Here is a 13,731-nt window from a genome sequence, read left to right as displayed (position 1 = left end):
TTGGGGCAAGGGGGTGGATCGCCTTTATGCCACCAAGTCAGGACTTCAAAGCAGTGCCCTGAGATGCCTTCGGTGCTCTGCAAGGAGTTAGAAAAGAGACGACCACGTGGGCACAGCCCGCCTAGGGAGATATTCTGAGGAGGAGCTTGGGGGCGGGCTGGGTGTACCCTGGGGGTGGGGGCTGGACATAACGGAAGGGACCGGCGTTACCGCTGTCGACTGGGTGCCCCCCAACCCCAAGTGCCGGTGGCATTAGGGGACACCTGCAGTATGCCCAGAGTGTTCCTTAGGACTGAGATGCTTGTCACAGTTAGTTCCTGGAGGGCTCTACCACTGAGTCACAGACAGGGTGGGGAAGCTGGTGCCCAGGGAGAATGACAGCCTGCTTCCTCGGGGCCAGGGGAATTCTGCGGTCCTCGCAGTCAGGACCAGATGTGGGACGTTCAGGCCCAGCGCAGGCAGGCATGCACCTGGCGTGCACCCCGCATGCACCCCGGCTGGCACCTGAGGGGCCCGGAGTAAGCTCCTGCCCAGTGGATGCAGGAGCCCCAGGTGGCGCCTGCAGGAGCCCTGGGCTGCCCCAGCTCCACCGCCCCACCCACTGGGACTCTTTCTCTGGGAGACCAGCTTTCCAGTAGGGAGGGAGGAGCAGCTCGGTGGCCTGGGGAAGGGACAGCTGGCAAGAAGCCCGGGACCGATAGCTCTGCCCATGGAGCTGCCTGCCTGTTGTACCCAAGGGCTGCGATGGAGCACTGAAGCTCGCTCCCGAGAGGCTGTTACAGATAGACCTAAATGCATATTTAGACATACTTAGTGAGGGCTTCCTCCTCACTAGGGGGAAGCGGAACTGTTTTTTAAAGAGTGCTGTGCTTTTTCCCCCTGCAAAGGACACCCTGGAGTTTTTGGCAGCCTGGGCTGGGGTGGGAGGGGGCGCCGGATTCGGGAGGCTGCCTGAGATGGGAAAGGCAACAGTGGCCACAGCGTCCCAGACAGTCCTGTGGGGACCCAACTCCACTCATGCTCCTGGGAGGTCTCACCTGGGGCCCCTCCCAAGTCGGGCGATGCAGAGGAGGAAGGAATACAGCAGAGAGGCAAATGGGGGGGGGGGCATACAGCAACCAGGGGTCTACATTAGGGACGGTAAGAGCAGCCCAGAGGAGGGGGGTGCGGGGTGTCTTGAGTCTTGTCTGAATTGAAGGTGCGTTGACCAAGGAGCCAGGAGCTAGCCCAGGGTGTTTGCATCTATGCGGATTCTGTTTAAGAGAGGGGCTGGTCTTAGGAGAAAAGGTGAAAAAAAGTGGAAAGGGTGCCCGGGTGCGGCAGGGGAGCAGGGCGTCCAGGGTGCGCGGCCCGGGGAGCCGCCAGCGCACACCCTCTTCCCCGGTGCCCCGGCAGACACCCCCACCCACGGCAGGACTCACCGGGCAGGGTATCCAGCCTCCGGGCCTCCCCTCCCCTTGCGTGGCCTCTCCCCCGCGCCCCCTCCCCCGCTGAGCCCGCGGCAGTGCAGCCACGACACCGGCACTGGGCACAGGCGGCCGAGTGGGCGGCGGGCAGGCCGGCCATGGCGCGGGCTGCAGGCGCGCGGGGCTGCGCGGGGTGCTGCGGACGGCGCTGGCGGTGCGGGCGGGGCGCTCTGGTGGCCTGTGCCGCCTGGACCGCGGGCTGGGTGCTGGCAGCCGCGCTGCTGCTCCGCGCGCACCCCGGCGCCCTCTCCGAGCGCTGCACCGACGAGAAGAGCCGGCGCGTCCTGGCCGCACTGGTAGGTCCGCCGCCGCCCTGCCCTGCGGCGCGCACCCGGGTGATGGGGGAGGTGGGCGCACGGTGCGTGGAATGCCGGACGCGCGCATCCCGGTCCCTGGGACTGGCACTGTGCCCGGGAGCCCTCTGGGGGCGCGGGGGTGTCTCTCCCTTGTTGCCCAAACTTGTCCTTTGTCCCAAGAGTCCCTCTGCCGGACTGCTCACCCACCGCCTCTGAGCCGCGCCGCTGAGAAAGTTTGGGGGTTGGCCCAGAGTCTTCCGACAGTCCCTCTGTGGCCGCACCCCGGGCGGGCCAGCCGGGTTCGGGGCGCTGGCCAGGATACCGGCCAGGACGCCTCTCAGGGCCCCATTCTCTCGCTCAGGCTCCGGTCTGTGATTCCACCCCGAGCCCGGACGCAGAGGGCTGCCAGGGTCCTGCCAGCTGGACCCCAGCAGAGCGCGCTCCTCCTCCGAGCCCTGCGGACCCCTGTCCTGGAGTAGTGACTGCGGTCTCCGTCCCTCCAGGGGAGGGCCCGGCCCGACGCCGCTCAGCTGGGCGGGGCAGGAGGGGAGAAAGAACCACCGCACTGGGTCCCAGATGCTGGTCGGCTGCTTCCCCAGCGCCGACAGCTCCTCAGTCGCTCCGTTTGCTTTGGAAGATTATGCGCATTTCGGAGACTTGCGCAAAGGTGGACATTCCAGAAAGGAAAGCCAAGAAAGGCAAAGAGAGCGGCTTCTACTGTTACAGGGATTTTCGAAGACTTTCTTCACTTCCCTAAACAGCGGGTAACTAAGTGCGTGGTGTGAAAAGCGATCTATTTTCCAAGAAACGCCTGGGACGTTTTGGGTCCAATTGCTGACATATTGTAGGTGATCCAAATGGGGTAGCATAAAGCTTTTCAAGTAAATGATTGTTTTTTACATTAAAAAAATGAGGTTGGAAAAATGTAAGAAATAATGAGTGAAAGGTACAAGCTAAAACCAATCGTATTTCCTACTCGAGCCTGACACGATGGACTGGTCATAATGCATATGGTCGTAGCCACGCTTGCCCTGGACCCTCCATCACCCGACCCCCCGCCGGCACACTGAAGTTCTGTCCAGTTTTCTTCAAGCTCCACGAGACTGCCGATTTTCTCAGGAACCCGTCTAGAACGTTCCTTTCATTTGGGGGGAACTGATAAGACTACAAGTGAACAGATCATAGTTTGGCCAGGGTGGGTACTTCTGTTTACACAAAGAATAATCTTGCAGAAAGTGAAAAATGAATTCCATTTTTCCTTTATTTACCTTTGGTCGAGTGGGGAGAGGCCAAATGGAAATGAAATTAGCCTAATATAATTTAAGTAATTGCTCCTCATAACTTTCCCAGCATTTCAGCTCATGAATGTAAACCAATTCTAATCAGAGGTTCTACCAATGCATCTCCAACGGCAGCCAGATGGGGTCGTTTTACGCCCGACAAAAAGCCAAACAGACCGGCCCCACTTCTGGAGGTCTCCCCCTTTCCTATCACCAAAAGAACGGTTTGAGATACCAGGTCTGTCTTCCTCCAGTTCATTGCCATTGTCTCAGTGAACTGACTTTTCGGGGTGCACTGTCTGGTTGCCCAGTTGGAGGCCATGGTCCCTCACAGGTGCTCAGGACCCGGCTCTCTCCCCCTCTTCCTGCCACACCCCCTCTTCCCTTCTCCCTTCCAACACATTGAGGTGAGCCCCACGCAGCACCCTGGCCCCCGTTCCCCAGCACTCCCCACGAGGACACCAGCACGAAGACTGAATTTGTCCCCAGGCCGCACACCCAGACTGCCGGGCCCTGGTCACACGCAGAGGCTGGCATGGTGGCCTCGCAGGGCTTGGGCTGAATCGAGCTTCTGTCTCTGGTCTCTCGAGCACTTTCAATTCATTCTGCCTGGCTTTTATCCTCAATAATAAAGCTGGCTGTGAGTCTCCTGACTGGCCTCCAGACTCTCATTAGCTTTCCCTCCGAGCACCAGAGCACAGAAGGACTAGCTGAGCCGAGCCACAGGGAGCCCGCCCCCCCCAAACCCCACCCTTGCTTGGGCAAAGGCAGCGGAGCTGTGGGCAAGGCCTGGTGTGTTCCAAGGCCCCCCAGTGCGCAGGGGCATCCCTGGCCTGCAGGGGGCCTAGCCAAAGCAGAGGAGGCAGGAGCCAGGCCTGCTGGGAGCCCCAAGCCCACCCACGTCCTGAGGGAGCCCACCACACTCCCCAGCCCTGGAAGAGCCCACTGGGCTTGTTCCAGAGAGTCGAGCCCTGGATCTGAGAGCTTTGGAGCTTTCTAGTCAGACTGCAGCGCTCTCTTTACTGCGGCTTTTCAGCACACCCCCTAACCAAGACGTCCTCGTGCCCTCTTTGACCTTGCTGTGACGTTTCTCTGGCCCAACTGTTCCAGAGAGCAGGGCCCAGAGGCTCTGGCCAGCCTGCCTCTGTTCCGCAGGCAGGGCTCCCCAGGAGGCGGTGGCACAGAGGGTGGGCCGCGGAGCCCAGCTGCCTTGCTGGGCAGGCACTGTGCTAAGCCGTTACACACGCATCGTTTCATTTACTCCCCTCGTCCACCCCAGGGCGTGTGTGCTTCCACCACCCCATTTCGCAGATGGAGAAACTGAGCCCTCACTCACGCAGTGAGTGAGTGAGTGTGTGGGGAGCCAGGGTGAGCCCTGTGCCGTCTGATGGTGACACCCCGTGACAGCAAGTGGCTTCCTCGATAACGAGAGCCTTCAGGAGCACCTGGGTGCACTCCACCCCCCACAGCTTGTCGCTGTCAAAGCATCTTAGACGGTTCCCTCGGACTGTTGCTCAGAGGCTGAACTCCCTTTCAGCTGGTGAGGCTCGATGAGATCTCATGGGGCTGTCTGCATTCGGGGCTCCTGTGCGCAGCACAGGCTTGTCTTTCTTCGCTGTGATGGGAACCCTGGGCCCCGAGGGACCATGGCACCCAGGGCACACACCCAGAAAGATATGAGGGCAGAGGACCGCTCTGTTCTCCCGCTTGCTTTGGCTGTGTTTGTAGTGCTCCTTGTCCGAGGGCCTGGGTGTCTGACCTGCGGCCCGGGACGGCTGTGAATGCGGCCCCACACAAAGTCGCAAATGTACTTAAAACGTCATGAGATTATCTTGTGATGACGTGTCACAACGTATTTAATGTGTGGCCCAAGACAACTCTTCTTCTTCTTCCAGTGTGGCCCAAAGACGCCAAAAGGTTGGACACCCCTGGAACTCGTCCGTCCAGGGTCAAGAAGGGTTGCCAGGGGGACTGGCCACTTGCTCTGCAATTCTGCGCTGCACGGGGTCGCTGCGGGCAAGGACCCCGTCGTGTGATAGGATGGTTTCTGACCACGTGGGAACTTAACGCTCCTCAGAAACAAAAGCAAACACACAGAAGAAAACCCAGACCTTAGGTGTGACTCTGAGACCGTCAGCCGGTGCCCAAACTGGAGTGGACAGGTTTTGTTTCCACTGGAGAAGCGGGACACCGGGTGGAGAGGTTCTAAACGGCAACCCATGAGAACGCTTCCTGCAGAGCTGGGCGTGCCGACTACGTGTGTTTGCACCTCCACACACAGCCTACAGGAAGCACGGGCACACTCCAAGTTCAAGGGATTGGAAAAGGCCGCTTACCTGCAACGAGCCCTCTTTTCACCTGTGGATGTTGTGGGTTCGCGCATCTGGGCACCGAAACGAGCCTGTCTCCAAACGGGCGCCGAGGACCGCCTCATACTCAGAGAAAACCGATTTTAACAACGGGATTCAACGCAATAAAACCACTTTTTTTAGTTAAAAATAGCCACGTTTCAATAGGACCTGCTGCGGATAAAATAATTTCACGATTATCTCTAACATGACGACGACTGTTAATTAGATTGTAATCTCATAACTTATGCTTTTGGCTTGCTTTGTTTAAATGCTGGTTGAAGCGTGTCTCTGTGTGCAGGGGGCTCGGACACCAGCAGACCCCCCTGGGGTGCTCTAACGCTGGACGCGGCGACAGCCGGGCGGTCTGAGTTTACGTTTGCTTGTGTCCCGCATGAGAGGCGTAGGAACCGAAACACCAACAATCCTCCACCCTGACTGATGACGACAAAGTGGAGCTGTGTAGTAGCGGGATTGTGTGTGCTCGGTGCTGATGCAAACAGTATCCTAGGACAAAGGAGGTCTCAGAGCTCCAGGAGTCACAGACCTCAGAGCTCACCTGGGCGCCTTGCTCCACCTCCTGTCCTTTCTGAGGCTAACACCTCATCCCTTATGCCGTAAGGAGCTGATCTTCAGAAAACAGCCGACATGAATGTTCCCCTCCAAAATCAATAGGCCATGTGCCAAATTCAATGAGTAGACGATTGTTCAAAGTATCTTGCAACTCCTGTTGGGAATTGCCTTCCAAATTTGCAAGGGCAAGTCTTGTGTAGGTTTCAGTTCGATTTGAATTTGATTTCAGTCCAGCTTTGCAGGGAAGGCTGAGCTGTGGGGAGCCCGAAGGAGGGGCAGGGGTGAGCAAGTGACTCGGGTGGAGCCTTCCGTGAGAGCCTGGGGCAGAGGAGCACCCCCGCTGGCAGGTGGCCCTGACCTCTGCTGGGCAGGAAGCAGTTGTATCCGGTGGAGAGGTAGGAAATGCACTTTTGATTGGACTCCCTGGTCCATCACACATAGGCCTGCACTCTGACCTTGCTCTTACACCCTGAACTGGCCTGGGTCTTTGGCCCTCGCAGCTCTGCGACTCCAGCCAACGCGCAGGCTGAGTTCTCCTCCATGGAGCTGCCCTCGCCCCCCTTGTCCCAGAGGCACACTTGCGATTTGTCTTTCAAAACTGAGCTTGGATGCAACTGTCCTGGACTAAGCCTCCCAGGCCCCCGGCTTCTAATGCCCAGGGCTGGTTGAAGAACTAGCATTCTCTGAGATGACCAGTCCTCTGCACCCGTGACCTTAGTTGACCTTCACAGGTCTCCTGGGACACGGTTTTATCACCCCGTATTACAGATTTGAAAACAAGCCTCACACCTAGTGAGGGGCAGAGCCCAGAGGCAAGCCCAGTCTTCCCCCCACCGCCGCTGGCCATGCTCCTACCTCTCCCGTGTCGTACCCTACTGTCATTTTGAGGTTCAAAGGCAGCCACCTCTGTTCTGGGAACTCTGGAGCCCGGTCCCTGGAGTTGGGTCACGGCTCAGCTCACGTAAACCTGGACTTGCTCACAGGGAGGTGGCCAGGTGTGGCTGAGGCAGGTCGGCCTTGCCCACGGCCTTCCTCCAGCAGGTCTTTTGTCGGGCCTGGCTGGACTGTCTTCTTAGGGACGACAGCAGTGTGGTGAGGGGGGTCAGTGGTCTCCCTATGTGGCACCTGTCAGAAGGGCCCCCAAAGACGAGGAGAAATGCCCCATCTGAGTGCTCCCGGGTGCCTTCCTCACCAGGACCAGGCGCCAAACACCCTCCCTGTCCACAGTTGAGCCCACGTGGTTCCTCCCTTCTGAAGTGCGTCCCTGGTGACGTCCCCTGGACACCAGCAGCCATGAGGCCCGTTCCAACTCCCGTTTCCTGCAGCCAGTTCTCTGAGTCCTGTAACCCTCCTGAGCGTCCGGGGCCCCGCCAGCATAAGGGCCAGGGCTGTGGCCTGGGGCCCCACCCCCTGGGATCTGACTTAGCTCCTTGGATGAGCTCACGAGCCCTCGGTGGCCCTATCACCTGGCCGTGCCATCTCACCGACAGGTGAGAAAACCAAAACCCAGATGGCAAACCGCCTTTCCCGCATCATCCAGCTGGACAGTGGGAGCCCTCCTGCTCCCCTGGGTGCTGTTTCCGAGGACCTGGCTCTGGGCCTGGTTGAGAATCATACGAATGAGAGGCGCCTACGTCTTTTGCTCAGTCGCGCACTGACCTGAGAGCCTGAGTGGTTCGCACTCACCGGGTTTCAGCGGCCCAGTGAAAGCATCCCAAGTGCAGGAAGCAGCCTGGGCTCTTTTCCTGCCCCCTCCCCCACTGCGTTGTGACCGTGTCCACTGTCCCTTCCTTCCAGTGCCGGGACTACCAGGGCGGGGCGCTGGCGGGCGACCTCTGCGAGGACCTGTGTGTGGCGGGGAAGCTGCTGTACCGGCGCTGCCTCTATTACGACAGGGGCAAGAAGGTGCTGCAGGCGGACTGGCGCGGCCGCCCCGTCATCCTCAAGTCCAAGGAGGAAGCCTTCTCCAGCTTCCGGCCGCCCGGCCTGCTGGGGGCCCTAGCTGAGGACGGGGGCTCGGTCCTGCCGGAGGCAGAACTGCTCCTGCTGGTGGCCGGGGAGGTCAGGAGCACCCTGGGCCTGGAGCTGTCCACGCGCAGCCTGGGGCCACTGTGGCCGGGCCGCCGGGGCCCACGGTGGCCGGGCCAGCTGGCCAGCCTGTGGTCCCTCGTGCAGCAGGAGGAGTTCGTCCTGCTCAGCGTGCTGCGGGGGCTCAGCCCTCACGCCCCACCCGTGCTGGGCTCCTGCGGCCACTTCTACGCTGTGGAGTACCTGGCAGCCGGCAGTGCCCACCACGGGGCTCTCTTCCCCCTGGATGGGGTCCCCTGGGGCCGGGCCCGGGCCATCAGCGACATGGCGCTCAGCTTCCTGGACCTGGTGAGGCAGTTCGACCAAGGCTTCTCCCACCGCCTCCACCTCTGTGATGTCAAGCCTGAGAACTTCGCCATCAGGAGGGACCTCACGGTGAGTGCTCCTGGGGGGTCAGGCGTGTCACATGGGGGACTTTGGGTCCAGGGGGGTCAAAAAAGAGAGAATTTCTGAAATCCTGGGAAACACGGCAATGTGACACAGCCTTCTAGCCTGGACAGCCTGCCCTACCCGAGCTGCGTTTGTGAGAACTCAAAGGGCTTGTGCACCCCTCCCCGTCCTGGAAAGGGGACTGTAATGACAGGTGGGGACAACAGGGGCCTGGGCTGTGACCTGTCAGGTCCTCCCTGAGGCCTGTCCCGGTTTCTCCTGCAAAGCCTGTCCTCGCTGAGAGCAAAAAGCAGCCCTTAGAGACCACGAGGAGGATGGCCTCTGGGGACCTTTGGACAATGGCCCAGCTGGGGACACTGTCCTCAGACTGCCTGGGCTCCATGATGACATGCAGCGTTTTCTAGCACTTTCTTCCTGGAGGTCCCTCTAGAAGGCTTTCCCTTGGATAAGCCTTCTAGAGGGACACCTGGAATTTGGGTGCCTTCTGCAAGGATAGACCTGCCCTGGTGGAGATGTCGGCCCCGCACTGCTCAGCGCGGGGTAGGTGCGTTTCAGCTCCCTCTCCAGCATCCATGGAAATGAGCATGAAGGAGGAGGAGCAGCAGGAGGGATGGCAGCATTGATAGATCATCCCTCCGGTCATCCCCAGCCAGGCCACACCCAGGTGTCAGAATAAGGGGCTGTCTGCGCCACAGGCTTCGTTGCCTGGGGTCAGTGATTGTAGGTGAAGGGCCAGGCCAGCTGGACTCTGGCCCCCGTGGTGGGCTGGTCACTGAGGGGCTGGCTCACGGTGGACAATGCTCTTCACCTGGTGAGAACGTGGGGCACAAACAGAGGTCCTGTGACAGCCATGGCCCCACGGCAGGTGACTCAGGGATGTCTCCTTAAAGAAACAGCCTGAAACCGCATGAACCCCTTGTCCTGTCAAGTCTTTGCCAACGTGAAGGGCGTTGCAGCATCTTGCCCAAACTGCTTTCTCCCAACGCCCTGTCCCTGGAGGTCCCCAGGGGCTGATAAGCTGGGGGGTTTCCGTGAGGTTCCAGACGGTTCTGGGAAGTTCCAGGAAGAGACCCATGCAGACGACCTGGGAAGGGCGGGGAACCCTGGACTCATCAGCTTCTTTCCCAGAGCTGAGGACCTGGCCATAGTTGCCCGACGGTGTGAGCGGGGACATCTTGTGCCAGACACGGAGGCCACCGCTCTCCTCAGGGAAGTCCTGGGGACATAGCCACTCCGAGGCCCCGGGAGAGGAGGGGTGGAGGGCTGTCACCCAGCTGCCGGCTTTGGGCAGCAAGGGGCCCATTGTCTTGGCATCGGATCCCTCGTGCATTGGTCCGGGTGTCAGGGAGTGATGTCAGTGGAGGGGCCCGAGGGGCTGTCTAGGCTGGGTTTCGGGGAAAAGCTCAGGAGAGGAGGCGCCGATGGGTCTGCCGGGGCGTGGTCCCCCTCAGGTGGGCCTGCCAGCATCTCCAGCAGAGCAGGCACGGGACATGGGTTTGATGAAATCATGTCCGCACCCTTGACCGAGCCCCGACTTGCTGTGTGGGCAGACTGTTCCAGAAGCACACAGGCGCCGGCCCCGTGCGAGCGTGGGTGAGGCTGGGTCGGTAAAGACAGGATTCCACTATGCTCACCCCCATTAGTGACCTTCCCTCCAGGGCCAAGGCTCAAGGAGTTAACTTCACCTATGGTTTTCCAATTCTAAGTAACAAGCAGCCGTATCAGCATCACCAGAGAACTTGTTAGAAATGCGGGTTCTCAGACTGTACCCCAGGCCCCCAGAGTCGGAAGCTCCGGGGGTGGGATGTGGCAACCTGTGTTGGGGAACAAGCCTCCAGGTGTTTCTGACGCGCTCCAGCTACGGGACCACGGGTGGGGCCTCCCTTCGGGCCAGGTTGCAGTCGCCCAGGTGGCGGGAAGAACTGAGGACTCAAAGCCGTTCACTTTCTGCAGGCCCTACGTCCAGGTGTTGACGGTTTGCCCCACAGACAAGTACAAAACACCATTGCTTACTGCCAGCAAGGGCTCCTTTCCAGTTGGTGGCATGTCTCCTACCCCGGAGACACACTTTTGAGGGGATGACAAAACGATCCGTCCTTTCCAGGCCGAGGCCAGGACGAAGCCTGCAGACGGAGTGGGTTGGGTCCGCCCACCCGCGAAGAATTAGGACTCTGAGATGCAGTGTAAGAAGCCTCCCGCAGCTTCTCTGATTTGTTTGGTTGCCGTTCCTATTTTAGGTGCTTACGGTTCTGAACACAGTAGCTGTAATCCCTTCTCTGCCTTACAGAAAAATTAAAAAAGAATCTGGCTCTCCTGGGAGATGGGAAGGGAACCATCAGAAATGGGAGGGAGAGAAATTGCAGGGAGCCGAAATTCCATCGGAGGTGGGGGACCCCGGGGCAGCTGGGGGCATTGCCAGAAACTGTCGGAAAAAGAGAAGGGTTTTGCAGGTCCAATCATACACTGGAGAGCCAGTAGCTCATTAGCATAAACCTAATCCTTTTTCAGTCTATTAGCCAGTGCAAATAATGAAGTGAGCTATTTCTTTTGGCTAAATAATGAGACAGGAAAAACTGATTAAAATGATAATTTCTGTTTGCTGTGCCTGAATTAATAATTGGGCAAAGCTCTTCACAAAGAAAAGCTTCCCTGTTTTGTTTTTTCATTATTCTCTCCATATTTTGAAATAAATTATTTTCCCTCCTCCGTTTTACTGATTATTCCCCGAGAAAGTTTCTTGCCTTTTGGCTTCAATCCTGAGTGAGACACCAAAGCAAGGAGCCCTCTCTGGAGAGGTTACCAAGGGGAGAAGGAAAGGGTGACGTTCCGACGTTGACCTGAGAAGGCTTGTGAGATGCCGCCGACTCCCGCAAATCCATCAAGTCTTTTAATAGCTTTTTAATACCTTGAAGCTATGAACTGCTTGATTTGGGCCGACTCCAGGTTTTCTCAGGTTGGAGCTCATCTTTTTTCTTTTTTTAAGTTCAGGTGATGAAGGGAAATCTGCATAATTTAGATGTTATTCTTGTGGTTTTGACGCCTCTTTGGTTCGAAGCCAAGAAGATAGAGCTGGAATTCCAGGGGTCGCAGTTCGCACACTGACACTGGGATGTAGGGTCTGATGCGGCGTCAGGCTCCACACGCACCAGCCCGACCCGAGGACATCAATGCTGCCATTCCCCCCGTGTCCATCCAACCTGTCAGGGGCAAAGCAGTTGACTCTGGTGACAGAGACGCCACCAGCAGGCAACTTAGATACCGCCCCCCTCCTCCTCGCCACCGTGCCCACCACCCTGCTGCCTCTTGAATGTGGTTTCCTTTCGTTGCCTCTGTCCATGCGGGTAAATGACCTGATCTCACCGCTTCGGAATCCCGAACCTTGAGGGTCAGTGACCAAAGCGGGAAGGCCGGGAGGGGAGGCAGTTTGTTCCGGAGACATTTCAGAGGTTCTCCGTTGAAAGCTGAGAGATGCCAGGAGGTGAACAGGGTTGTTGCTGGTACAGGGTTCCAGATCCTCGGCTTTGCCTGGTGACAGCCAGGGCCCTCCCTGCAGCCTAGTCAGTGTCGATGTCACTTGCGAGTGGAATCAAGTCACGTCTCCCAGGACGGCCTGGGCCCGGCCGCTGGCGGCAGAGCTCTGTGAGCCCGCACCCCCGGGGCCCCTGCTCGCGGGTGGACACGGAGCGCCCCGCGGCCTCCCTCGGGGCTGAGCCCACCGCCCCTTAATCCCCGGTGCTGTTTGGCTACAGGTGGTGGCTATCGATGTGGACATGGCCTTTTTCGAGCCTAAAATGAGGGAGATTCTCGAGCAGAATTGCACGGGCGACAGAGACTGCAGTTTCTTTGACTGCTTCTCAAGGTGTGATCTGCGTGTCAACAAGTGTGGCGCACAGCGAGTCAACAGCAACCTGCAGGTGAGCGGCCGCCTTGGTCTCTGCCTGCGACTTCCCGCTCCCCTGTCTTCTGTCCTGGTGACGGTCCCCAGGACTTCCCCACCTGCCCGGAGCCCAGAAGTGGAGTTTTCCACCTGACACAAGGTGGCCTGGTCCCGGCTGTGAGGTTTACTTGTGGGGCTGAGTCCAAGGACGCCTGCAGGACCCCCGACCCCGGAAGGCCCTGGGGGTGGGTGGGGGAGCAAAGACGAGGTCTGTAAGGGCCACTCGCGGGCTGGGGGGCTCTCAGGGGGACTCACTGCCCTGAGTTAACGGCCCCCTGCCCTTCCCCTCAGGTGGTCTGTGACAAGATATTCCGACACTGGTTCTCCTCGGCTCTCAGGAGCTCCGCCGTCTCCCCCCGGCTTCAGCGGCAGTTGCGAGAGGCAGTGCAGGAATGTGCAGACCCCAGCGGCCCGCAGACAGCTGTTCCCACCGTATTCTGGAAGCTCCAGGGTCTTCTCCAGGCTGCGCTGAGGGAACTGCGGGAGGCAGAGAAGTAGCCACCACTGGGCTGTCAAATGCCTGCTCAGGAGAGGCGGCCTCTGCCTGGTTTCAAAGAGGAGACATTTTCACCATGCAAATGACCGTGGCCTTCTCCGCGTGAGCTCACCGAACGCCGTCCCCATCGCACCTCTGCGGTGGGCACCTGCGCCTCCTCCTCTCCACTCCGCCATCCTGCCTGGCCCCTCGAATGGAGAGACCGTCCTGGCCTCTGACCGTCATCCTTCTGAGCAGGACATGCGGGAGGTGGGCACAGAGCGTTTTGCTGGGAGGGCCCCTCGTCCCAAACAGCGCAATCCTAGCATGCAATTGCTCTTAAGAAGGTGCCTGTACTCAGAATAGACATTTCCAGCTCTTCTTGCTGCAAATGGTTGCTGTGTAAAAAAGTGCATGTGAGTGTTATGTAGGTGTGTGCATGCACATGTGTGGGTGTGAGTGCACTCGTGCATGCCTGTACACACATGTGAGCACACATGCCTAAGTGAGTGGGTGGGTGTGACCAGGCATGTTCGAGCGGGTGAGTGTTAGTGGGTGTGTGAGTGGGTGGGTGTGAACAGGTGAATGTGTGAGGGTGAGCAGGTGCCTGTGAACCGGTGAGTGTGAAATGTGGGACAGGGGAAGGCAGCCTCCCCGGTGTGTCTTCGGGGACAGCTGGCCTAGCTGGCTGAGCAGAGCTGCCGTCCCCTGGGCATCCAACGCAGCGGGAACAGCAGCCGGTTGTTAGGATGTGAGTGTTGGTGCGATGTGTTGGTGTGCGTGTGAGGACGGCCCGCACGGGTGTTGGCTGGGGGCCTGACAACTCTGGGCTGGGTTTGAGGGAGTGCTGGGCCCCGCAGCGCAGTCTGTCTTCTTGG

The 13,731-nt window shown here is 59.1% G+C and overlaps 1 protein-coding gene across 1 annotated transcript; it reads left to right on the top strand.

The window, feature by feature from the left end:
- The first annotated feature begins 1,564 nt into the window (after window positions 1-1,564).
- Window positions 1,565-12,876, top strand: DIPK1C (divergent protein kinase domain 1C). The gene is made up of 4 exons (XM_053913219.1): window positions 1,565-1,762; window positions 7,761-8,426; window positions 12,191-12,355; window positions 12,670-12,876. Exons 1-4 carry the CDS (start codon window positions 1,565-1,567, stop codon window positions 12,874-12,876), a joined length of 1,236 nt encoding a protein of 411 aa, XP_053769194.1.
- Window positions 12,877-13,731: the final 855 nt, after the last annotated feature.

This window comes from Desmodus rotundus, chromosome 10 (assembly GCF_022682495.2).
Source record: "Desmodus rotundus isolate HL8 chromosome 10, HLdesRot8A.1, whole genome shotgun sequence".
NCBI classification, from domain to species: Eukaryota; Metazoa; Chordata; class Mammalia; order Chiroptera; family Phyllostomidae; genus Desmodus; species Desmodus rotundus.
The sequence above is the reverse complement of the archived record's forward strand: the minus strand, read 5'-3'. Positions and strand labels throughout refer to the sequence as shown.